General features: G+C 38.5%; 2 protein-coding genes across 2 annotated transcripts in view; both read right to left on the bottom strand.

Annotated features, from left to right (window-relative positions):
* The window catches only part of LOC121381595, a 48,527-nt gene extending 40,229 nt beyond the window's left edge, over nt 1-8,298 (bottom strand). The window contains exon 1 of the mRNA XM_041510931.1: nt 7,984-8,298. Within this exon, the coding sequence (XP_041366865.1) occupies nt 7,984-8,298 (315 nt within the window). The remainder of the gene's footprint in view (nt 1-7,983) is intronic.
* Nucleotides 6,587-16,121, bottom strand: LOC121381860 (macrophage mannose receptor 1-like). Its single transcript, XM_041511237.1, has 9 exons — nt 15,954-16,121; nt 15,444-15,600; nt 14,471-14,574; nt 13,864-13,992; nt 12,814-12,945; nt 12,076-12,267; nt 11,184-11,327; nt 7,984-8,272; nt 6,587-6,756 (listed from the first exon to the last, which is right to left on the bottom strand). The coding sequence occupies exons 1-7, from the start codon at nt 16,072-16,074 to the stop codon at nt 11,200-11,202; spliced, it is 963 nt and encodes a 320-aa protein (XP_041367171.1). The 5' UTR covers nt 16,075-16,121; the 3' UTR covers nt 6,587-6,756; nt 7,984-8,272; nt 11,184-11,199.
* Nucleotides 16,122-27,110: the final 10,989 nt, after the last annotated feature.

The raw sequence follows: 27,110 nt of genomic DNA, 5'->3' as shown, positions 1-27,110 counted from the left end.
GGAGAAGGCAGCTATAACTCTCTCCGGTTGGAACAATAGGGGACTAATAATGAATATGGATTGTATTCACTGAATAACACTGAATTATTATCAGTCCAAAGTTCTTTTAAGAGACAATTAATGTATTCAGTTTTTAAACATAGTAGTGGAAAGTGCATATTATATGTATAATAATAACTAGGGGAGTGCAAATAATTCAAGAGTAGTTCAAATTATACGTATAATAATGACTGAGACGTGCATATTACTGGAGAGTGCAAATGTACTGCTACACCGGGTTTGGCGAGATCCCAATAAGCGTTACGCCGAGGTCAACATTTAAGCTCATGGCCATTTTCGATGGCGATCAGTTATGGAGGTAAAAGAGTCAAATTCATCCTCTCTGCCACGGCCATCAATGTGTGTTCCATCTGACCATGTCAAACTACGCAGACGTGAACATTTCACGTTAACTCATTGTCTGATAACGCATTTGTGATTTTGCAGTAATTCCTATTAAAATATATAATGATCAATCTCCATTATTTAATGTTATATTTGATTATCCTCTGCTTATTGTGAACAGTATATGATAATGCAGCTTTTAGTGCGCTACAGCCTGCATCGTTCTGTTGAAACGATACAGTCATGGCGTGTTCGCGGAAACACACAGATACTCTCAAACGATGGCCTTTCAAAGCACCGCCGGTGGTATAGCAAAGTAGTGCGTGTCATCCACCTAGTATCGTAATCGCGCACACATCTTGTCATAACTTAACAGAGTCCTCTTCCTCCAGTTACAAGGAAGAAGAAGAAGGAAATGTTTTATTTAACGACGCACCGAACACATAGTTACGGTTATATGGCGTCAGACATATGGCTAATGACCACACAGCTATTGAGAGAGGAAACCCGCCATCGCCGCTTCATGGGCTACTCTTTTCGATTAGCAGCAAGGGATCTTTTATATGCACCATCACACACACAGGGTAGTACATACCACGGCCTTTGATATACCAGTTGTGGGTCACTGGCTGGAACGAGAAATTGTCCAATGGGCCCACCGATGGGGGTCGATCCTAGACCGACTGCGCAAATAGCGAGCGCTTTACCACTGGACTACGTCCCGCCACCTTCCAGTTACAAGGAGACTTGCATTTGATTATATCTCCTGAAGCCCACATGTAATCATTTTGTCTTTGTATAAAGTGAGAAGCCTTGTTTATATTATCAACGCCACCCATTACATTACATTAATAGTACACCACCACCACCCCAAACATACCCTCACACACACACGCACGCACACACACACGCACACGCACACACACACACACGCACACGCACGCACACACACACGCACGCACGCACACACACACACACACACACACACACACACACACACAGACACACACACACAAACACACATTTTAAAAGTCTAAGTTCACTCCTGTATCTTTCTTTTTTTTCGGCTCCAGTTCAAAATGTTATGGGGGGGTTTTTGGTAGTTTTTTTTTGTTTTTTAAATAGTCCGACGTATTTTATTTTAGCAGCCTGTTAAAATTGCTCAAATGACAGTTTATTTGGGGCTTTTAATTTTTCCAGCCATGAGTAGAATATAGGTTCTTTTTTTGGTTTAGATTCCAGACTTAACTTCTAATTTGGTATTCCAAGTTCCATCCACCTCAAAGCAAGGCTCGATGGGTAGGTGTAAACCACTTGCACCGACCAGTGATCCATAACTGGTTCAACAAAGGCCATGGTTTGTGCCATCCTGCCTGTTGGAAGCGCAAATAATAGATCCCTTGCTGCTAATCGGAAAGAGTAGCCCATGTAGTGGCGACAGCGGGTTTCCTCTCAAAATCTGTGTGGTCCTTAACCATATTTCTGACGCCATATAACCGTAAATAAAATGTGTTGAGTGCGTCGTTCAATAAAACTTTTTTTTCCGTTCATTGTTTAAAGGCTTCTTATTTGAGTTTCCCAACTTTTTTGAAGAGGTATACCAAAGCCTGTGGTATGTGCTGTCCTTTACGTAGGTAAATATGCAAGATCACATGCTGCTAACATAAAAAATATATCGTGTTCTCTGTCAAGACTGATTCAGAAACATCCAATAGCCAATTGTTCATTCATCAATGTGCACTTGCGTCGTTTAACTAAGGAACCGTAACCGTAACGTACAACTTAAATATGCATGTTAATATTTCAATGTTTGTATATTTTTAAGTTTGAACTTCATTTTGCTACATACGTTAAATATACATGTTGATACTGTTCAGTTATTATTACGTTTTATTTTTTAATTTTATTTTAGCTCGTAGATTGGGGCATTATATTTTTTAAACAGTATAACTGCCACTTACCTGACTACGAAATGTTCACTCTGTATGCAAAGCTAACATTGAACATTGTTTTATACTTATCTAGCAACATATTGTCGATAATATTAAAACGGAATCGATTTCTATCTTCAAAATAGTCCATACAAGCATCTTCCGCCATGGGCAATAGGCTATATAAAATAAATCGAAAATAGAAATAATAACTATCACTCTAATGATTATTATTAATAAAGAGAGAGTCCAATTTGTTATTCCATACACACATTACTTTGCTTTGGTGGAAATGTCGTTTAATTATTTTTGTTTGATGTTGTTGAAATTATTAATTCTTCCCTCCGACGAGAAGACAGCTCACCTGTTAGCACCTGTTAGCAAAATAACGTATACTTTTCAATTCGTAATAAATCTAAATTAGTTTTAACGATACCAGTAACTGTGTATATATACTCTTCAAAAGAAGAAACGCAAAACCACATTGTCGTAACATTTGGAGAATTGATTTAATTATTGAATGGTGAGTCCGATAATTACCAAATGTTGCAGGATTGTTCACAATTCACTCTAGTCCATTGTGAGTAAGTGATAGGACACACCACCAAGGTCAAGGTCATCTGGAGTCAATACCGGGTGTGGCCTCCGCGTGTGTTGACAACTGCCTGGCACCGCCTGCCCATTGAAGCAACCAGAGTACGGATGACGTCCCGGGGGATGGTGGCCCACTCGGCCTGCAAGGCTGCTGCCAGCTCGGACAGGGTCTGGGGCTGTGGTTGTCGCTGTCGGAGGCGTCGGTCCAACTCGTCCCATAGATGCTCAATTGGGTTCAAATCCGGTGATATCGATGGCCAAGGAAGGACATTAATGTTGTTGTTCTGTAGGAAAGCCGTTGTGAGACGTGCTGTGTGAGGCCTGGCGTTGTCATGTTGGAACACTGCGTTGGCGTTGGCCATAACTGGAACGATGTGTGGCCGGAGGATCTGGTCAGTGTAGCCCTGTGTATTCAGGTTGCCCTGCACGTGGACCAGGTCAGTTCTGCCAGTGTGTGAGATGGCTGCCCACACCATGACACTACCCCCGCCGAATCTGTCCACTTCCTGCACGCAGTTTGCCGCATAACGTTCACCACGACGCCTATACACGCGACATCTTCCATCATGACGTCGGAGCAGAAATCGGGACTCGTCACTGAACCACACCTGTCTCCATCGCAGTTGAGGCCATTGTCGATGAATCTGGCACCACTGCAGTCGGAGTCGACGATGTTGTGGTGTTAAGATGACACCTCGAACTGGACGTCTGGCACGAATTCCTACCTCACGTAGGCGGTTCCGTACGGTCTGGTCGGATATCCTGCGCAAACCTGGTATTGCTGCGGCTGTGGAGGTGGCAGTAGTCAATCGTTCCCGAAGGTGGCGTACCCGGATGTAGCGGTCCTGCCCGGGGGGTAGTGACCCGTGGTCGACCGGATCTAGGGAGGTCACGTGTTGATCCATGTTGCTGGTAACGGTCCCACAGTCTGGAGATGGTGCTTGGGGACACATGGAATGCCCTGGCAACGGCCGTTCTGGATTCGCCTGCGTCTAGTCGGCCGATGGCATTGTTTCTCTGCGGTTCACTGAGACGTGGCATGTCCTGGATTGTCAACTGTCGGCCAGATACAGAGGCCAGGCAAGCAAACACCCTGCACTTTTATACTGTCGGTGTTCATGTTGCACGTGCAGACAACGCACGTGCAGTGGTGACATGGTTTGCACGTGGCTGCGTTTTTGCGAATATTCACATTTTGGAACTTTATTGTACAGTAGCTGCGTTTTATCGAATGTAACCGTGGGAATGTGTTTGGGACATGCAATGACCTTATATTCACAAAGCATGAACCGGTAGGAAACATAAAATCGGAGTTATAACCCATTTGTACCCTTTTGCGTTTCTTTTTTTGAAGAGTATACAACAAAACGTTATTTTATAAATATTGCCTACTTTTCTCTGCCACATAATATGTTTTATATAGGTTTTGTCTTCTTTGTTTTGTATTTATTTGTTTGTTTGTGTTATTTATTTATTTATTATTATAAAAAAAAATTTGGTCTCACATTAAATGATTCCTTTCAGAAAGCAACACCTGCATCCGCTTTGATTTCTTCCTTCCTTCATTCATTCATGGGGCGGATCATAGCAAAGTGGAAAGGCGCTCACTCGATGCGTGGTCGGTGTGGGATCGATTCCCGTCGGTGGGCCCATTGGGATATTTCTCATTTGAGCCAGTGCACCACGACTGGTATATCAAAGGCCGTGGTATGTACTACCCTGTCTGTGGAATAGTGAATATAAAAGATCCCATGCTGCTAATCGAAAAGAGTAGCCCATGAAGCGGCGACAGCGTGTTTCCTCTCTCAATAGCTGTGTGGTCCTTAAAGGAGAGGCCACCTAAGGCATTTGGCCTGGTATGCATATTCAACGATATATAATGAATATTATTGCTTAATATCAACACGTATAATCGTATAGTTAATTAATAAAACGGTTAAATGTGACGGCTGTTATATATAATGGGCGGAGCCATTTTGTACCATCTCAGTGAGTACGCCCTCTGGCGAGCTGGTGGTTACGTCATACTTAACGCGTAACGTCAGGAATGAGCCTTAGAACTAGAGAAACACAATCTACCTGGTTTTTGCGGGATGATAAATAGTCATACATTGCAATGTTCTGTAATAAAACACATCCCAGTAAGCCAGCAATAAGTATATCCAGTACTATACATATATTATTTTTCAATACAAAATAAAATACCATTGACAAAGTGGCTACACAGCAAGTCGAAACAATTAACAATGTTTTGCCCATGCATTAACCTACGTACTGAAATGATACACGGAGTGTTTTCTTAGTTAATTGGTCTATGCTGTTAGTTGCTTCTACCTGTGATTCTTGATTGGCAGGTGTGTATTTGATTGGTAACCAGACGAGCCAATTAATTGACGCTGTCTAGACACAAAAATACATACTGGTATTGTGGAATATTACCTGTCGCCCCTAAAATTGTAATGGACATGGTTTATTACTGTAAATAGTTCTGTAAAACTATTGATTAAGTAGACATTTCCCATCTAAAGCCACAGAACTGACCAATTACGTAGTCCAAAAGAAAAGAAAATTATCGCTTGGGTATCGTGGGTTATCGTTTTTGCTCCAACGTAGCATATCAATAGGCCTAATAGTGTACATTTTTCCTTTGGATTATTAAACAGAGAAAAATACTATGACCCCATTTTGTTCCGTTAATGCAACTTTAAATATATTTAGTTAAATAGTTTATTATATTAGTACGTCATTTATGCTGTTTTACAAGTCAGGTTGATCAAATAGAAGCGCCTTGTCGAAAATTACTGCTTTTGTTTACACTGTACATACAGGAGATGGTCAGGAGCTGACGTCACTTCGCCGCAAGCTATCCCACAGGACGAAACAAAATGGCTGCCCCCAGTTAGCAGGAATAATCATGTTTTTTTATTAACTCTAAAATTACGCGTTTTTCATTTGCTAAAGTGTCAGTATGTGTTGGTGGTCCGGGTATGCATCTTTCCAACACATAAGGCTCTTGTTTGAGTTGACCCTACCTTTAACCATATGTCTGACGCCATATAACCGTAAATAAAATGTGTTCGGTGCGTCGTTAAATAAAATATGTCCTTCTTCCTTGTAACTGGAGGAAGAGGACTCTGTTAAGTTATGACAAGATGTGTGCGCGATTACGATACTAGGTGGATGACACGCACTACTTTGCTTTACCACCGGCGGTGCTTTGAAAGGCCATCGTTTGAGATTATCTGCGTTTCCGCAAACATTCCATTATCATATACTGTTCAAAATAAGTAGAGGATAATCAAAACCACGACTGGTATATCAAAAGCCGTTGTATGTACTACCCTGTCTTTGTGATAGTGCATATAAAAGATTCCTTGCTGCTATTCCAAAAGAGCAATCCATGAAGTGGCGACAGCGGGTTTTCTCTATCAATATCTGTGTGGTCCTTATCCATATGTCTGACGCGACATAAATATTGAGTGCATCGTTAAATAAAACATTTCTTTCTTTCATTCATTCAATCATTCATTCATTTTAGTTTGCTATTCGTACTTATATTCAATATAGTCGTTGATTTAACGATTAAGTCATGTGACTGAAGACAGGCAGACACTGAGTTCGGATCACCGTAGCTTACAACAGGTACATTTTTCACAATATCTATAATAACAAATTGATAATACTGAATGATTTTATTGTGGCTAGTGAAGGCGTTCATTCTACGATTCCTGACTCCAATGATCACACGACGTGTAAGCGTCTGCTACTGAAAAGCGTCTGTTACTGAAAAGAGTTTGGCTCGACATCATTCCTGAAGATCACAAGAAGTTCAGGTTCAGGTACTCTTCTGAAATAAAATAAAAGGAAAACACAATAAAGCATTACAGCCAAACAAATTAAAAACAAAAAAGGCAATGGTAATTAGAAAGAACTCGGATCAATAAAGTCTCTTTCATTCGTTGATGTATCATAATTTGTTCTTTTTTTAAGGGACATACCCTAGTATTTAAACATTAACGCATATTTTTGACTATTATAACTGTTTTTGATAACTTAAATCATACTTTACTTTGATTTTATTGTTTAGATTATCAATTCCGTACATTCTTAGTGTTATTGGTCATCCTAGTGTTTTTACTATTATAAAATGCATTTCTCATATTTTTAAAAATGCACGTGCGTCTGAGAAGTAACACTCATGGAGTCGAGATTTAGTCTATATTTAGAGGGTATTTCACCATTTCAAAGTCACAGACTCATGTTTCACTCTATTGTAACTTTATCCAAATGTGTTACAGGTGTGTAGATTAACTAAACTTAGTGTTAATTTTCACGGGTTGAAACTAGGATATGTCCCTTTAAGAAGAACTTTGAAAATTCACTAGTACACAATGTATATATTACCTTCTAGACCTAAAAGCCAGTAAGTAATACACATGAGCATTTACAGAGTACCTAACATGAGTGTTGTATACAACGTGTATAATGAGTTTATGGGAATACCATTTCACTTATAACCAGTACCAGCCTTCACTAAAAGTGTTTCATTTTGTTTTTCTGTGTCAGTAAGTTCAGGTTTGCGTGATAAACAGAACATTTCCTAATATATTTTCTTTCGTTTTTATCAAACTGAAATCTAATTAACGAAAAACACTTTAAGTCGATGATGGAATAGGCTATACGTCGTAATTGCGGGTCTGTTTAATTGCAAATAGAATATTATACTGGTACATATGTATGACTGTTTCTAACTCCCACTAGACATTTCATAATGCTACGTATTATAGACGACAACATGACTATGAACACATAACTGTTATCCATGCAGAGTACATACCGGGGTAGCATGAGAGGAAACGATTATTCACTATTATTAACATTTTCTGTGGGTCATAACAGTCTCAGACAAAGACCCCCCTCCCCCCAAAAAAAAACCCCCACAAAACCCCCCACCCCAAAACAAACAAACAAACAAACAAAAACAAAAAAAACTCCAACCACCCTACCCCCCCCCCCCACCCCACACACACATCCATGGAATTTAAACCAATCTACGAGATACCGTGTCCCTTACCGGGCCTACAATGGCGGTGAGAGAGAACACTCTGCAGCTGACACTCGTCCCGAACTCAACAACCCTTCCGACGGTGAACCTGTCGGCGTTGGAATAATGTATTTTACTGTAGACCACCTGCACGGAGCTGTCCGTACATCTGCCATAGGGGATTCCACCTCTTCTGTAGCCGTAGTACACCCCTATTAGGTCGTTATTCTGGACAACAATTCTGTCAGCCGGTGCAATGTCGACTCTTTGGATTCGTTTGTCTTTAGTGACGATTTTGTTCTGTCCCACAAACTCAAAGCTGTAAACGAAAGACACTAACTGCATGCGAATTGATATATATATATATATATATATCTCAATGTATCAATGTATGTATGTATGTATGCATATATATATATATATATATGTATGTATGTATGTATGTATGTATGTATGTATGTATGTATGTATGTATGTATGTATGTATGTCTGTCTGTCTGTCTGTCTGTCTGCCTGCCTGCCTGCCTGCGTGCGTGCGTGCGTGCGTGCGTGCGTGCGTGCGTGTGTGTGTGTGTGTCTGTGTGTATGTATGTATTGGTGTATGAATATCTATATATTGTATGCATGTCGAGGTTGACTGTATATGTATTTCCCAAGAGCAAATATAAAGGGGTTCAGGCATAAATTAAAAATAATTATTTTCTTTACGCTTTCCATTTCCAGTTTTGAGTGCATATACTTTACGTTAGAAATGTGCTTAAAAGAATTATTTTAATTCTACTGAGATTATAGTTAAAATATCACAGCCGTTAACAAATGCCTCGAATTAGGCGTCTAGTATATTGTGTGTTGTGCCTTCAAAAGTAGAATGAGTATAAAAAATCTTCAAATTCTGGCCAATAGAGGACACTAAATGAGTGGCCGCCTGATACCATTTGGCTTACCAATTTTTCGACTTACACAAAGTTACAAATAAACCACTATAGTAGCTAAATGTAAGAAAACTCGGACACCAAACACGTAATAGCGTTCCCTAAATGGCTGGACTGATGCAAACGAAATTATAATACAAACTATACCTGACAACAGGACATATAGAGGATATTATATGAGTGTCCATGACAGACGATGTTTACGACACGAGTGCCTAAATTATCATATTTCCCGAGTGAGAGCGAGGGAATGCGAACATTTAAGCACGAGTGTCGTAAACATCGTCTGTCATGGACACGAATGTAATATTCTGTTTATTACCGTAGAACTGTCTTGCTAAATGAACATTCCATTCTAAATGAACGTTTCCTTAACGGCGGAGTAATGTTTGTTCATTGATGTCTTGAAAACCAAATCACAACCTGTTCTAAAGTTACGTGATATTTATACGCCCATAAGTAAAGAGTACACATGTATCAACAGCTGTAAATTGTAAAGCATGTGTATACTAAAAAGCAAACAAATACACAGTAATTGAAATAATTAGTTTTGAATTTGAATGCCGTCAGTATTGCAATGACGTCACTTTGCATCTCCTTACAATAACTATAAATTGGGTACATGACGTTTCCGTTTTAAGAATGCTGGAAAAATTCCAGTGAAAAATTGCTATTGATTTTTTTTTGAACATTATGAACGCACCTGAATGTGTTTGAAGAAAATCTTGTGATTAAAACATTGTACCTTTTACTAAATATGGCTTTCATGTGAAATTACGGTAAGATATGCTACATTTATTATGTACGAAGCCAAAACAAGGGTGCGAAAAGTGACTCGTCGACCTTAGTATAGATTTCTAACAGTTGTGAACGTTATATTCATAATTAAGTGTTTGATGTGTCACAACTACATCGTAATATAATACAAGTTATCATAAATAATCAATTAATGTTTTATTAAATTAATTGAAAACACCTATTTGTCATTACGGCATGTGATCAGCTTACACTCGAAATAAAAATGTATTAATGAAGAAAGTAATATCTGTGGAATGTCGTGTCAGCGAATCAGAAAGAAATGTACTCTTACAACAGCCAATAGTTAAACGACCATGTCAGGAGGACATACGATTTAGTTATGACATACGAGGAAAACGTACGATAAATATGACCCTCGTTATGCTGTGCCTCGTAGGTAATAAAGTTAAATACAGATACCTGACAACTGTATATAGTTAAATACAGATACCTGACAACATTACAAAGTAAAATACGAATACTTCACAACAGTAGAAAAGTCTAATACGGATATCTGACAACCGTGCATAGCTAAATATGGATACATGACAACCATACACAGTTAAATACGGATAACTGACAACAGTACAGTTAAATACAGATAACGGACAACAGTACAGTTAAATACGGATAACTCACAAAAGTACACAGTTAAATACAAATAACTGACAACAGTACAGTTAAATACCGACAACTGACAGCAGTGCAGTTAAATATGGATAACTGACAACAGTACAGTTAAATACGGATAACTGACAAAAGTACAGTCAAATACGCATAACTGACAAAAGTACAGTTAAATACGGATAATTGATAACAGTACAGTTAAATACGGGTAACTGACAACAGTAGTTAAATACGGATAACTGACAAAAGTACACAGTTAAATACGGATAACTGAGAAAAGTACAGTGAAATACGCATAACTGACAACAGTACAGTTAAATACGCATAACTGACAACAGTACAGTTAAATACGGATAACTGAAAACAGTACAGACAAATATTCATAACTGATAACAGTATAGTTAAATACGGATAACTGAGAAAAGTACAGTTTAATACGGATAACTGACAACAGTACAGTTAAATATGGATAACTGACAACAGTACAGTAAAATACGGATAACTGACAACAGTACAGTTAAATACGGATAACTGACACCAGTACAGTTATATACGGATAACTGACAAAAGTACACAGTTAAATACGGATAACGGACAACAGTACACAATTAAATACGGATAACTGACAACAGTACACAGATAAGTACAGGTACCTGATAGACACAGTTAAATACGAATACTTGACAACATTACACAGTTAAATATGGATAGTTGATAAGCAGCGTACAGAGTTAAATATGGATAACTGACAACCGTACACATTTAAATAAATACGGATAAGTGACAACAGTACACAGTAAAGCACGGATAAATGACAACAGTACACAGTCAAATATTGATACCTGACAACAGTATACAGTTAGATACAGCCACCTGAATTCTCCTAATTCTATCTTGGGTCTCCAGACTTGCAGTGCCACATCCCCTGCGTACTTGCTGTAGAAATGCCATCTTCGGATTTCTCCGTCACGTTCGATTCGGAAGTTGTCGGTGTTTCCTGTGTACACGTATCTCTCGCTTCCAACCAATGCTCGGTGGCTAAGGTCCACGACATTATTTGGAGCAACAGTGTCTCTTAAGGCTGTTGAAGGGAGAAATTCAAAGCTTAAGAAAACCAAAAAAAACACTGGCATCAGCTTTACCATTTTTATTATTTTTAGTTTCAAGATTGCAGAGGAGAAAGAGAGATGTGGACAAATACATAACGAGACATACAGAGATAGACATAAATACACAGAGAAAAATAGAGAGTTGGAGAGACAGAGATAAAGAGAGAGAGAGAGAGAGAGAGAGAGAGAGAGAGAGAGAGAGAGAGAGAGAGAGAGAGAGAGAGCGAGCGACAGGGAAATCATGATATAATTCATCTCGGCTTAGCAGTTAATAACTAATACGAACCCACCTACTAGAGGGTTAGTTTAAAAATTATATCCCCATCATTTTGAGAATACTTAGATCCATGCAGCCCATGTGCTGATCATATTAATAGTTATCGCCAATACTGCGCGTTCGATGCTGCAGTCAGTACTGATCTGTATTAGTTATTGGTGTACAGGCAACACCCAATCTTCCACCTGATAGCTCGTGCCTTTGGCAAACCTGTCCGAGGAACTCTAGTGAGCTGCACAAAACAGGATTGATTGAACCAAATGGTTGATTGACAAACGCATCACAGTCCAAGCTAGAATTAAGGATAAAAAATACGTGTATGTTTCTATTTGATCTTGTTTTGGAGTAGGGTGATTCTTGCTAGATAATTACAACTTACCAAGGCAGCCTGGTACTTTTCCTGTCAACAGCCCACAATGGTGGCAAGCACGGACTAAGTTGCCATACACCAATCGATATCCATCCTCACAGGCGTAAGTGATAACGGAACCCGTCGTCATGCTTTTACTTGTTGACACAAGAGTCACATTGGCACTGGGCTCTGGAGCAATGCACACTGTCGCTGTTCCAGCTAAAATATATTACAACGTAACTAGATATATTCGTAAAGTTGACAAATAATAATCGTAATTAGCGCAATTCAAAATAGATGTATGAAGAGTTTCTTTCAAGATGCAATGAAATCATGCGAAAGGAATGGAATCAAAAGAATGTCTGTTTATTTACTTTTGCTAAACTGTTTTGAAATGAGATTTTTATATACACATTCCTCTGACTCCACACCATCGTACATATTTCAAAATATATTAATTATTGCTGCCTCGTACAAGAATAACCGATTTCATAGCAACCAATGATTGCGCTGAAATCTTAATGTTTGTCTTGGCGTAGTTTGCTATTTACTGGGCATTGTACTCATGTTTAAAACTCAATCTTTCAACAAGCCCAAATATGTGCTATTGATACAAATTACTAAACAGCAACCTTCGTTCATGACAATAATAAGAAGGGGGAAAAACATTAAAAAATAAAAGATGACTGACATGTTCTTATAATTTGTTTCTAATTCTCTGATTCGTTTTTATCGACTACGTCTTGTCTCATAGAATACATTTACCATCACTGGGACACTTTCCGCACGTAAAACGGCATTCGTTTTCAGCATATTCCGCGTGGTCATCACAAAAGGTAGGCTTCTCTTTCAACATTTTGTCACATCCTGAAATTCGGTTTTCACAGACAGGTGGGTCTGCAAAGACGAAGACAAATATAGACTGATGGGAATGATCGACTGGTTTCACAAAGTGAAATATATTGGCAAAATTATCAATCGTTGTATTGTTGCATGGAACTGATGTAGATGAGAGCCATTGATGCATGGTAGGTTGCATAGACCTCAGCAAGGGTTCTATGGTGTAGTGGTTAAGCCATCGAATATATGGCTTGTGGGCAATGGGTTCGCATCACAGTACTGCTCCTACCTCCACCCACAACGGCTAAATAGGAAGGCGTTAGACCGCTACATTGACATATCTCTCGTTGACCACTATTAACAACTAACAGCTAACCCAGTGTCCTAAACAGGGCACTCTGATAGCTGATGTCCGTCTTGCCCAGTACTGTGTGCTGCATTCTTAATTATGTACAGACAAGAATATCAAGTTAATGTAAAATAAAATCCGATTCTATCTTTTCTTAGCCAATTCCAAAATGTGTCTGATCATAAACATGTACGCTCATGTCTCGATGGACTTTACTTCTAATTCACTCAATCGACCCTCGTGTCAATGGAATAAACGTTTTATATATATTATTTATGTATATTGTTTTTCTTGGCTTTACTTCTTTATATGTTTAATTAATTTAGCTGTTAATGGAATTTAATTTGTTTTAAATTAAAATATCTTTGACAAAATGCGACTTGTATGTGGCTACATAATTTCTGATTAAATTTGAGAAACTTCTATATGTTTTGTCAAATGTTCTTCACTGCTGACAAACTATATCTAAATATCCAAACACAGTGTCAGGGTGTTGTTGATTAATCATTATTTTAATGCAATCACGAGCACCTATATCCATGACTCCTCGTTGCGTATAAATAAGTTATATATTATAATAGCGTTCAGCTAAAGTGTCCTTTCTTCCGTTGAGTTTCAAATCTTACCTGCTTTAGTCTTCCTGCACACGAAGGGGTGGTTGTTGTACCACATACAGTCCACGTCATTCCATGTGTTGTCTCTGTCTTCACCGCTAATGTAACCACAATCTCTATCATCCCGATTGAATGGACGCTCTAAATTAAAGACAAAATTATTAAGATTAGAAAAAAAAAGTATTTATATAGTCTCTTTAAATGAAAATAAACTACATTTTCCATTGGTTTTTTTTAAGTTTTGAATTTAATTTTATCACCTCGTTTCAATAGGTGTATGGGTCGATGGGTATGGCTATGGTCACTACCGTGACTTGGGAACTGAGATGTTTCTGATTAGTATTGGGTGATCCCCACCACGACCAAATAATTGAGATGTTACAGATGACAATGTAATAATTTCTACCACAAAGAGTTTGGGCAAAATTGAACGTTTTCTTTATTTTATTTTACTGATTTCTTCTCAATTATTATTATTATTATTATTATTATTATTATTATTTGGTGTTTTTTGTTTGTTTGTTTGTTTTTTGTTTTTTGTAGTTTTTTTGTGTGGGTTGTTTTGGGGGGATGTCGGTCTACTAAGCTAAACAATCGGTTTAGTCATCAAATACATTACCTGCTGCCCAGTTAGTATACGTTGTATTCGTCCCATCTGGCCACACCCACTGGCCTTCTGTTTCACGGTCATTGGCTGCTAACCAAATAGGCTGAAGGTAGACTCTACAGAAAAACAAAATCTTGACCATTGTCATTATCATTAACATCATCACAATAACGATATCTGGAGGTGGGGGGGGGGGGGGGGGGGGGGGGCACAATATCTAATGGAGAAGGGCACATAACGGGGATCACGTGCCAGATTTGTACTACAAAGACAAGCCGTACAGGCTCCCTGGGCCCGTGCTTATATAACTTAAAGTCCAGACTTTAATCAAGTTCAGACTTTAACGTAATGCTATTTGAATGGCGTTGCCATGACGTTAAAGTCTGGACTGTATTAAAGTCTAGACTTTAAGGTTTATAAGCACGGGAGCAGGTTCCTACGGGACTGTATTATTATTAGTATTCATTTAATAATATACAATCCTATGGAAATGCAGCGGATGTTCGACGAACACGCAATCTAAACATTTACTACATTGTCAATCGGCAATTAATTGTGACAGTGACTTGTACAGTAAGTGATTTTAAATATATATATTGCTCGTGTTATTCACGCTTTATGCGCACAGCTTGCCTTATGCGAATTTCGGGTCACGTGCTCCTGTTTGACTTAAAAATATATATCGGTGGACTGCAAAATGATTGTATGGCTTCTCATCACTCAGAAAAACCCCCACTGTTGGTAGTATCTTCCATGAACGTCTATTGTCACCACTTAATCAAAACATCACTTGACATTTGATGAGTTTCTCCATCATTTAATCTAAGGTCAAATATTTATCCAGAGCACACATGTTTTTTTTATTATGTGGGTCGACTGTAGGTACAATAAAGATTGGTCAATAAAATAATATAAAATTACATGAGAAACGAGGGTTGGGGAACAAGGTATTTAGCATAATTGTCTTATTTGGGTCTCTGCTCACCTCAAGGACACGACAAAGTCGAGAGTCTCTTTGTCCGGAGTCGGAGCTAGAATAGCGCCATGGCTGGAACACGCAGACTCCGCCTCAGAGTACTTGAGTTTGTCTGGGATGTACTTGTAGCAATGACCTTTGTGTGGTACCCATCCAGCGGGACAAGCTACAAGAGAGAAACGCTGTGTCAGATATTTTATTTTTCATTTAGAATCTCTTATTTAACTTTTTCTCCACTTGCTCAAAAATTAATAACTAGCAAATAATTATTTAGATTCCACATACAGCTATTATATATTGATATTATTTCACCCCTACATGTAATTGTGTAAAAACATTTTAATAAACACCCCACACATTTTGTCATGATAATCACCGTCATCTTCTTTAGAGTTATCATCATTATCGTCATAGTTATTATTAGCAGCATCATTTTCATAATTAATATCATTATTTTGATCATCAGCATAATCAGTATCACCATAAGCATCATTTGAACTAGTACAAGGAAGTCGTTACCTCCACACACGTAGTTTCCCACTGACCAGGAACCGCTGGTGAGACACGTCGTTGACGTCGTCTCGTTGTCATTGCGACAGCGAAACTCCACCTCTTCACCAAGACGGAACGACGTCTTCATGGACAACACATCGGCATCGGCAACGGCCGGCCTTGCACACAGTATTTCGGAAGCTGTATAAATGATTGATATGACTGAATGTAAATATATTTCACAATATCGAGGATGTAGAACTTCAAACTAATGTGTTCATTAAAGACACTCGGCTCTTCATCATTTAACATTATTATTACAGAAACAGAAACACAAACGATACACAAACATGACGTTGGCGTGGTTTGTGTTGAAGTCAAGGGAGGGGCCATAATTCTATGATACACTGTTTACTCATACAGAATACAAATTTAATTACACCTTTAACAAACTCATTGTGTATTTAACAAACACATATTTCGTTATCTGCCATGATGGAACACCAAGTCACATTGACATGTTCTAAATAACTAAACATGTCAGAGTCCCATTGCAAAGAGCGTCAACATGGAGAAAACTGAATGTGTTAGTGACTCGAACTGGCAAGGAAGTAAAGGGCGTGACCGCTCAGCTCTTCCTTTAGTTACCTCCAATATAATTTATCCGACCTTAATTCCTCAGGACTGATTTATATTTATTACACATGTGTATCTCAATATGAACGACAGGACTGTTATCTGTGATCAACACTGTATCTCTGCGCAATCATAGTCGAATGGGCATTTGGCAAGATAGTGGTTGATTCCATTAATCTAGTGTCTCGTATTTGGATAGGAGGACAGCCACTCCCGACAAGATGTTTTACTTGACACTGTATCTTTTTGACACTCCCACACTGGTTTACTAAATTAAAACTAGCACAGAACACAGCTCATTGGAATAACTACGGATGTGATGGCATGCATTTATGAATCACTGTGAAAGCAGTGATGATATCAGGTGTTCGCGAAACATGAGCATATCCTGTCCTGTCGGTCACACCCGTCGTGAGTACTGACACTACAGCTGTGAAATGTGTGGCTCCATCTAAACGATGAACACATAAATGCACAAGAGTTTGAGCAATAAGATAAACATTTTTTGCCCACTGAACAGGGTTATCCAGTTTTTGCACGGTGCTACAAATTATTATTTTTGCCTCTCGGGTTGGAATTGCCCTATCTATACCTCACAACGGTGATAGATTCTATTAGTCTGCACAAGTTCAAAATATGGAATAGCATCAGCCATCATTTCGATCAGTGATGAATACACAAACTGTTTTAGTTATATATAACATTATTTCAACTAATATATAGTCAAACAGGGCCGTTCCTAGTGGGTTTTTGGAGGGAGGGGGTGGTGAGGCATATGAATTCTGCGCATACCTAAAACTCCTCAAACGGTTAAGAAGAGGAGTTTCTTTAATTTTTTGTTTTTTTGTGGGGTGGGGGTGGGGAGGGGGCAACTCCCCCTTTACCCATCCCCTATCTACAGCCCTGTTAAAGTATTAATATGCTTGTTTATCTAGACAAATGTATCTTCTACGAAAGTGCCTACAAAGCATGTTGTTGTAGTTTTCTTAATGTGGACACGTCATAATTGTAGAACATGTACTGCAACTATGGGAGCAATTAACTTGGAACATGTGGAACATAGTTTGCATGGGTTCAATGGTGGCTTCAAATGTGGATACTTGTAAAAGTTGTTACGATTTACATATACTGATGGAAAGAAATAAGGGATCGCAGGCTTATGTTATCTAAGTTTAATTCACCACTTATTTAACAATTAAAGAAGAACTCATAAACATAAAATTGTTTGATTGAACGTTAATAACGATTGTGTCCTCCATATACCCGGGTAACTTCTGCACAATGGCGGGGCATACTCTGGATACGGGTACGGATGGTAGCCCTTGGGATGTTGCGCCACTCTTCTTGGAGGGCGAAGAACAGTTGATCCCTGTTTTGGGGTGCATTAGGACGTTCACGAATACGACGACCAAAGCCATCCCATTCAGATCTGGGCATTTTGCTGCCCAGGGTAAAATTGGATATTGGCATTTGCTAAGCAGTTCATTGAAACACGAGCTATGTAAGGGCGTACATTATTATGCTGGGATTCAAAGTTGCGCTCAGCTATGTGGGAAAATTGCACCACAACTGGCTACAAAATTTCATCCCTATATCGAACACCAGTCACTCTTCCATCAAGCCGTATCAAATCAGTCCTGTTGTCGTAAGTTATCCTACCTCACACCATTACGGAACCGCCACCATATCTGTCATGTTGTTTAATAGTACAAGCATTACGACGACGTCAAACGCGCAATATTCTATCTGCATAGTCATGGTTGAATCGAGTCTCGTCACTAAACATTGTATAGCGCCAATGACGCATTTGTGTACCCGGTATTGACGCACCCACTGTAATCTTAGTCGCTCGTGTTGGACTGTCATGTTGATTCCAATCACTGTTCGTCGACGTTTTAAACCTGCTTCCTTTAGCCGACCGGCCTCGGTGGCGTCGTGGCTAGGCCACCGGTCTACAGGCTGGTAGGTACTGGGTTCGGATCCCAGTCGAGGCATGGGATTTTTAATCCAGATACCGACTCCAACCCTGAGTGAGTGCTCCGCAAGGCTCGATAGGTAGGAGTAAACCACTTGCACCGACCAGTGATCCATAACTGGTTCAACAAAGGTCATGGCCTGTGCTATCCTGCCTGTGGGAATCTGTGTGGTCCTTAACCATATGTCTGACGCCATATAACTGTAAATAAAATGTGTTGAGTGCGTCGTTAAATAAAACTTTTCTTTCTCTTTCCTTTAGCCTATTGCGTACTGTTCGATCGGTGATGCTTAGCCGAGAGACAGCCCTGAACTCAAAGTTTATTTTGGAAGATGGTTTAAATCTGTCCCGTAAAGAAATCAGCCGAATTTGACGGTCCTGCCGAGGGGTGGTTAATTGACGTCGACCTTTACCAGATCTCATTTTGACATTGCCGTTTTGTCGGTATAGGTTTCATAACCGTGATATCACACTAATAGACTTCCCAATAGTAATTGCAACCTGTCTCAGTGATTTTCCTGACCTCACCATACCCACAGCCGACCATGTGTCTGCTAATGTCATGTATTGCCTTGCCATGCCAAAAACGTTTACATACAATAACTTACATTCTGCAGTGACTTTTATGCCCGCAAGAACAACACATATAACGTGGAAACATGTTCTGCACGTGCATTACAGAAACTGGGGTGTGTTTTGTCACAGTTAATAACGTTATGAACAAGATGGGCATTAATACTAAATGTACAATCATGACGATATATAGTTATAGTAATAAAGCGATTCCTTGTTTCTTTCCATCAGTATATTTTGTTTCGTGCAACAGATTCTCCATTTAGCTAGTGATGGTTGTGCGTTTTCACGATTTGCCAAAACATTTACCTCAAATGGGCTACAATTTGTTAAATACTAATTGAATAAATAATTAGTAATAAGATTATTGCTTACAGGCCCTAGGTGTATCGTGAGTGAGGAAGGTTAGTTCACAGGTCAGACCGCATCTAATGAAAGCATCTGGGGAACCTGTGCAAAAATCTAGTCCTTCGTCTGCACAATCGTCAGATGTATCATACACGTTTTCTGAGAAAGAAAGAGAGTCAAAATTAAACCATAAACTATCATAGTTTTAAATTTGTACGCCAAGTCCCTTTGTTATGTTTTGCTTGTTTTCATAAAGCAACACATGATATGGTTATTATTAATTTTAATTTTATTTATTTATTAAAAATAAAGTTGTTGTTTTGTATTTGTTTGTGTTATAACACAGAAACAAAGACCTCCTCGCTGAGCCTAGCGGTGCACTCACTGAAATGGAGACGGTAATGGAACGACACCTCCACCACCATGTTTGTAATATACCAATAACGCAACACATGATCCGTTTATGATTAATTTTATAATATTAATGTTAATATCAACTATTAGACAGAACATACGTTTTGACCACAGGCATCCTAGTAAAGAACGTTCACGTCTGTTTATCAGCACACTGAAACACATTCCTATTTTGCACATGCACCACGCAGTAGCCCCGTACACGTGCATGGGGTGTCATTCTCGATTTTGACAATTTCCGGGAAGGTCCATTAATCACTGTGGAACATTATTTCTGTCCATAGTATCAAACATACTGTCGAATTGTTTGTCATTAATAAATGGCGTTTACAACAATCATGTTGTTATATATTTATGTTAACTTGTATGATCAGCAGCAAACAAGCTGCAGTCTCTGACCATCGGTTGGGCTTGCATATATATATATATATATATATATATATATATATATATATATATATATATATATATATATATATATATATATATATATATATAGATAGATAGATAGATAGATAGATAGATATATCTGTATTTTTGTATAGGAAACATAGTATTTTATATTAATAATTAGCCAATTGAGAAAGTTATCTTTTTCATATTTATGAAACCAAACATGATATTATTTATTAAACATAATAATATTTCCTGCCTTGGTTAATATCCAGGCTTTTACTGCATCTCATAGTTGTTGGTCTCATTGCACCCTACGAATAGCTGTAATATATTTTCAGGATAATTACAACAAAGTGGTCATATTCGAATCGACGTAACGAATCATATGTAAAAAAACCCAATTATTAGTAGCTAAAATTCTTTGAACTAGTGTATATTGGAACCATAATAAAGTTCAACCATTCACGCATTAAAAATGTAGCAAATAGTACTATTCCCAATCACTTGGTGTAAAAATAAATCCTTGATTCGTGTATTTAGTTTGTGATTTTGACGTTACTGGTTGAAGTTTATTATATCGTACACATCTGTGCATATTTTTTGGTTTTTAACAATAGTTTTAGTTTAAATATCGCTACACCGCATTTGGAAATAAATTGTTATTGAGTAATAAGAAAATGGTATAACCCGAAGCAGCATATAAGTCGCAGGGGCAAGTTTCAAAGTTTTAAAACGTATAGCCCTCGGGCTATACACGTGAAATTACGGTATATGAAATTTCTTGTTCTAAGTTATATATTTATAAATTTATCATAACACAAAACATCACTTTGTTCATCGAATAGGTCACTTATGAAAATAATTCCCTTGTTGGCATAAAGTTATATTATAAATAGTTTTCGCTCTAAAGGGGGTGTCACACTGTCCCGAGTTTCCCTACGACATGCGGCGATATACGGCGAAATAAACTCGCCATAAATCGCCGCGGATAGCCACGAGTTGTCAGCCAAATTTGTTGTCATAATATTAACACGAGTGTACCACGATATATCTACGATATGTTTGGCGAAATAGTACGAGACTTACGAATTGGTAGGAGTTTCTACGACATTCGTACGAAAATCCTGCGATAGTTGTTCGACATTACTACATGTACGTGTTTGTACGAGTTTATAAGAGATGTGTACGAGTAGGTACGAGTTTGTACGATGTGGTACAATATATTGCGACATTAGTACGATATTCGTACGACTTATTTCGGCATAATATCGTGCTATGTCGCAGCATGACGTACGGTACTCGTCTTATATCGTTCTATGTCGCCACGACTCGGCAGTTGTTTTGGGACGGCGAGATCACTCGAGAACACGCGACAAGAGGCGACATTGAGTACGACAGTTGTACGACAATGTACGAGTGAGTAGCGAGATTGATAAGAGAAGACCTAGGACCTAGGCTTAAAGAATAAACCCACTTGGAATTATTTACAAACAACCTTAGTATAAACCACGTTTTTTAGCGATCATGAAGTTACTTACGTTTATCAGTTTGAGTCCTTCCACTTTATAGTCTTCAATTATTAGATTACGTTTTAACTTTTCAGGTTTATTCTGCCAAATAAATGTAAAAAATACTGTATTTAAGTTTTTAAGAGATGTGTTATAATTGGTAGTATTAATGTTTTAAGAACAACTATTCTACCTAAGACTTAATTTTCTTATAGACGAACTTTTCGATGAATTTTTAATTTCTAGTATCTTAGGGTTGAAATTAAGTTCATTAATATTGTCCAAGTCGACTGTTTACAGTTGTGGTACAATAACCCTTGGATCAATTTCAAAGCATAAAACTAAAGTGAAATTAAATTAAACATAGACAAGATGTGTGTATGCTTAATGCCTCTATTTTCCACCCTATATGGAACTATTATAACTAATATGTGCATGCGTGTGCGTGTGTGCGTGTGTGTGTGTGTTTGTGTGCGTGTGTAACTGACCGAAACGACATGGGTCGCAGTAGTCCCTGTCACAACCATTAAGATCAGTGTAACACCATGGCCCGGCAGTGTTGTCAGGGTTACGGCAATAGTTCTTATCCAGCGCCTTGCCGAAGTCTCTGTAAAACATTAGACATTTTTATCATTGTATGTTGCATTTATGAATATACTACTATTTAAAAATATTTGTATAAATGTTCTCAGCCGTGTTCGTGAGAATTAGTAGCGTAACTGTCTCTCCAAAAACATTTTTTCCTCCTGCAGATAAAATCTTCTTGATTGTCCAAATTAAAATTGACAGAAAATGTTGTCCATTTAACGAAAAACCCCCAAAACAACTTCATTCCGGTCTTCAAAGTTGTTCTTTTTTCTCCCTTGCTTCAATATTTTCACACGCACGACCGTCCGTCACAATTCTCCTTTACAACATAAGACACAATAGCTTTGATTGATCACACTTATCATTTGCATATAACAAAGTTCAAATTGTTTTCGTAATATTTCAACCAATAGAACAAGGCATCTACAAAAATTGCGTCGTGACATCTCTTGCATATGACAGAGTTCAAATTTTATTTTCATAATATGTCAACCAATAGAAAGAAATGGGTGGAGAGAGAAAACCCGCTGTTGCCGCTTCATGGGCTACTCTTTCCGATCAGCAGCAAGGGATCTTTTATATGCACCATCCCACAGACAGGATAGCACATACCACGGCCTTTGGTATACCAGTCGTGGTGCACTGGCTGTGTCGAGAAATAGCCCAATGGGCCCACCGCCGGGGATCGATCTCAGACCGAGCACGCATCGAGCGAGCGCTGTACTTCAACCAATCGAGCCAGCCATCTAATTACACATGCCCACATATTCACGGCAGTTCCCAAGAGAGATGTACTGCACGATACGTCTGTTGAAAAGCATGCAAAGTGCGGAGTTGTAGTTAGCGTGGTAGGGGTGTCAGCTAACCATCTTCAGTAAATTCCCAAACCCTTTCTTTTTAAATAATAAATACATTTTATTTATAGTTCTACATATCACGAATGGTGTTTTAGGCGATTTAAACATAAAAAAAAAATGTTCTCGGAGATTATACTTTACTTCCTAATTCCTCCACACTGTTCCCTTCCCTAGAACATATAACTACGTCGCTGAGTTTTAATACATTACAATATCAGAGCTGCGTGCAACCAGACCGAACAGAAAAACGTTCGGCATACTGCTGTATGCCCTTTACGTTAAACCAAATGGCCCCGTCGGGAACTAGTCAAATAGTTCGCGAACGTTAGCGAAACGTTTGCTGGCTGAACTTGGCACAGGACACTGCCCTAACGCACAATGAAACTGCATTTGCACGTGCGACACGGTAAACTGTAAAATAGACAGTTTCAATACTCGAGAACTAAATGTGAGGGTCTCGACGTCTGCTCCACGTTATTTTCGTTTAGTTGTTTTATTACTTTCTAGTTATTGATCATATTTGCCTTAGAACTGATATAATAATAATCCACTCGACCTAAGGTGGGGTACAAGTCAGTTATACCCACACTTACTCGGTGTATGGGCGAATATCCCAACAGTTTTGGTCGTGAGAACCGCCCCAGGACCAAAAGTGTAGGGATATTCACCGATACACCTGGTAAAGTTTGGGTATAACTATTACTTATTCTAACAATTTAATATATTACAGACCGTTTATAACGTACTATTGATATTTATCTTACTATTGTTGTTACAGTTACAACTACAACTAATACACCGCCGCTGCCGCTGCTACTACTATTACTGTCACTATTACTACGACAACGGCGGCAACTACGAGGTACTGATGATACCTCTAAGTCAAATAATACAGTCATGTTATGTGTAATAGTAGTAGTGGTAGTAGTAGTAGTAGTAGTAGTAGTAGTAGTAGTAGTAGTAGTAGTAGTAGTAGTAGTAGTAGTAGTAGTAGTAGTAGTAACAGCTACAGGAAAAGTAGTAGCAGCTGCAGAAATAATAATTATAGTAGTAATAGTAATAGTAGTAGTAGTAGTAGTAGTAGTAGTAGTAACAGCTACAGGAAAAGTAGTAGCAGCTGCAGAAATAGTAGTTGTAGTAGTAGTAGTAGTAATAGTAGTAGTAGTAGTAGTAGTAGTAGTAGTAGTTTTAGTAGTTGTACTAGTAGTAGCAACAGCAGCAGCAATAGTAGTAGTAGTAGTAGTAGTAGTAGTAGTAGTAGTAGTAGTAGCGTCATCCAGACATGTCAAAACCAGGGGGTTGAATAATACGGAATTAAAAAAAATATTGGCATATCATCGTATTTGCGGTGATGAATATTACATGCAGAATGTAGGGAACTGCATTTTGTGACATCTAATTTTCATAATGTTCAGGTGAGGTATAACTCCACCTTCTACAATTAACGCATCCACTACCATGAAAATCAAACCAGTTCAGCCAATTTTTTTAAATACGAGGTCCTACATATCAAATTGAAAATAATACATTGCGAATTGATAAAATCCATGATATTTACAATTGTAATTGTAATGAATTATTTGATTGTATCGAATATTTGTTCATCGTTTATTTATTGCATTTGATCCAACAATCTGGTACATGACAGCGGTGTTTATATATTCATCATACATATGCACAGAGATACGGCCCGCATGTATTATGGTTTTGTCGTTCAGATTGTATGTATATAAAACTTATACATCATGAAACATGCATCTAAAGTGTGCTGAATATTATTTGTTGAATGCTCAAAATTGTATTTAAGAACGCCCCCCGTTGCCAGTCTCCATCCTCCATTTTTCTGTCACACCCGAATGTTCATTTGCTTCCACCATTCCAGTCGTCTTCATAACTACTTAGAATGTAATTATTATAGAAAGAAAGAAATGTTTTATTTAACGACGCCACTTAACACATTTTATTTACGGTTATATGGCGTCAGACATATGGTTAAGGACCACACAGATTTTGAGAGGAAACCCGCTGCCGTCATTACATGGGCTACTCTTTCCGATTAACAGCAAGGGATCTTTTATTTGCGCTTCCCACATGCAGGATAGCACAAACCATGGCCTTTGTTGAACCAGTTATTGCTCACTGGTCGGTGCAAGTGGTTTACACCTACCCATTGAGCCTTGCGGAGCACTCACTCAGGGTTTGGAGTCTGTATCTGGATTAAAAATCCCATGCCTCGACTGGGATCCGAACCCAGTACCGACCAGCCTATAGACACCGATGGCCTAACCACTACGCCACCGAGGCCGGTCGTAATTATTATAGAAGCATAATAGTAATGTTAGAAATCTATATGACTGTAATATTAAATGTACAATGGAGGTATACATCTTACTTTGGATTAAATGTGTGGTGTCGACATGACGTCGTCTCCGCCCACGGCAGACAGGCTTTCATGTCACGTGTGAAGTTGACGTTGCCGCGGTAGGACACCCCCTTGTCTTCAAAACTGTAGCACAGATCTTGAGCTGGATGATAGAGACAAACTCAGAGTACGTCTGTGTTATTTAGTTGATAACCTTGCACTGTTTTATCCACAGATCAGTTTTTCAGTACCACAATAATTCTATATTGTTTATTTAGTCCTCAAATATCATTAATAGGTAAATTTTGTTTTACAAAATTTGCACCTAAAACAGTTTTAAAAAATGTTATTCTTGGGTGTTAATCTTAATGTTTCCAATTACAAAACGCATATACTGTGTATATTTTTATATATGCCTAGCACCCCATCCCATCACCATATCGCCCCTGCGTGTGCTGTAACCTCACCGTGGTGCAGGGGTGTAACATTCTCTTTGAGAATGGCCAATACAGCACAAAATTGAAGTTTTGAGTAAAATTCAGTATACGTAAAATTCTGTGATATTTGTGTTTTTGCACAGTTCTTTACACTGTTTTTGTTTAAGTCTTGAATTTTTATATTGATGTTGATCATCACTTTATTTATTTGCATTACCATAGTTTGACACCCAATAGCCGATGTATTTTTCGTGCTGGGGTGTCGTTAAAGATTCATTCATTCATTCATTCACCATATCGCCTCCATTGGTTCCGTTCTACACTTACGGAATATAATATGTGCGGTTGCGTTGAATCCTTTGTTCGAACCATCCATGTTTGTCCGTAGTCTTAATTTCATCGAGTTAAAAATGCTCCGTACGCTTGCTTCCATCCCATCACCACAGTATCTGAAAATACACTGTATAGTGGTATTATGTCGCCATGTGTGCACCCAAAAGAACCGTTGCTGTTCATCGGTAAGGGTGTGGGTACGGTGTTATTGCTCTAACACGATACAATTTATTTTTAGGGAGGTTGGGAGTTCTGTGCTCGTGTCATTGTGTTGGAATCTGGTTGGTTCTATCAAACACATGAACTCTATATTGACGCGACGTTAACGTCATGTCACTATTAAGCCGCGATCACATTTATCCGTTTTTTACTCTCCGCTCCCGCTCCCGCACCCGTTATCCGTCGTCCGTTGTCCGTTGCTTACGAACACATCTGTCAGTAATGTTAACAAAAATGCATGTCTACAGTTGCTGCACGAGAATACTTTATATTCACGTGTGTTGTAGGGTATATATACTTCGAAGCATACAACAAATATCCCTAATTATTCGACATGTCGAAATACCTACAAGTCCGCTGCAATGATGATGATGATGATGATGATGATGTTTTGCTAATGTATTGGTATGAAAAAAGGAGAAAGAAGACGATGAAGAGGTTGAATAGAAGATGGTGGGTACACCATATTAATACGAAGCGCCATGAATACGGGGAGTATCACAGACTAGTTCGAGAACTGCAACTGGATGAAGATAGA

Source organism: Gigantopelta aegis, chromosome 9 (genome assembly GCF_016097555.1).
Source record: "Gigantopelta aegis isolate Gae_Host chromosome 9, Gae_host_genome, whole genome shotgun sequence".
NCBI lineage: Eukaryota > Metazoa > Mollusca > Gastropoda > Neomphalida > Peltospiridae > Gigantopelta > Gigantopelta aegis.
Note: the sequence above shows the minus strand (reverse complement) of the source record. Positions and strands in the feature narration are given on the sequence as shown.

Excerpts from the sequence above, each read along its gene's own strand:
- LOC121381860 (XM_041511237.1), bottom strand. The coding sequence starts at position 16,074 with ATGAAGACGTCGTTCCGTCTTGGTGAAGAGGTGGAGTTTCGCTGTCGC. Across the intron at positions 15,601-15,953 it reads GGGAAACTACGTGTGTGGAG|CTTGTCCCGCTGGATGGGTA; the intron begins GTAACGACTTCC and ends TCTCTCTTGTAG. Across the intron at positions 12,946-13,863 it reads GTGCAGGAAGACTAAAGCAG|ACCCACCTGTCTGTGAAAAC; the intron begins GTAAGATTTGAA and ends TCGTCTTTGCAG.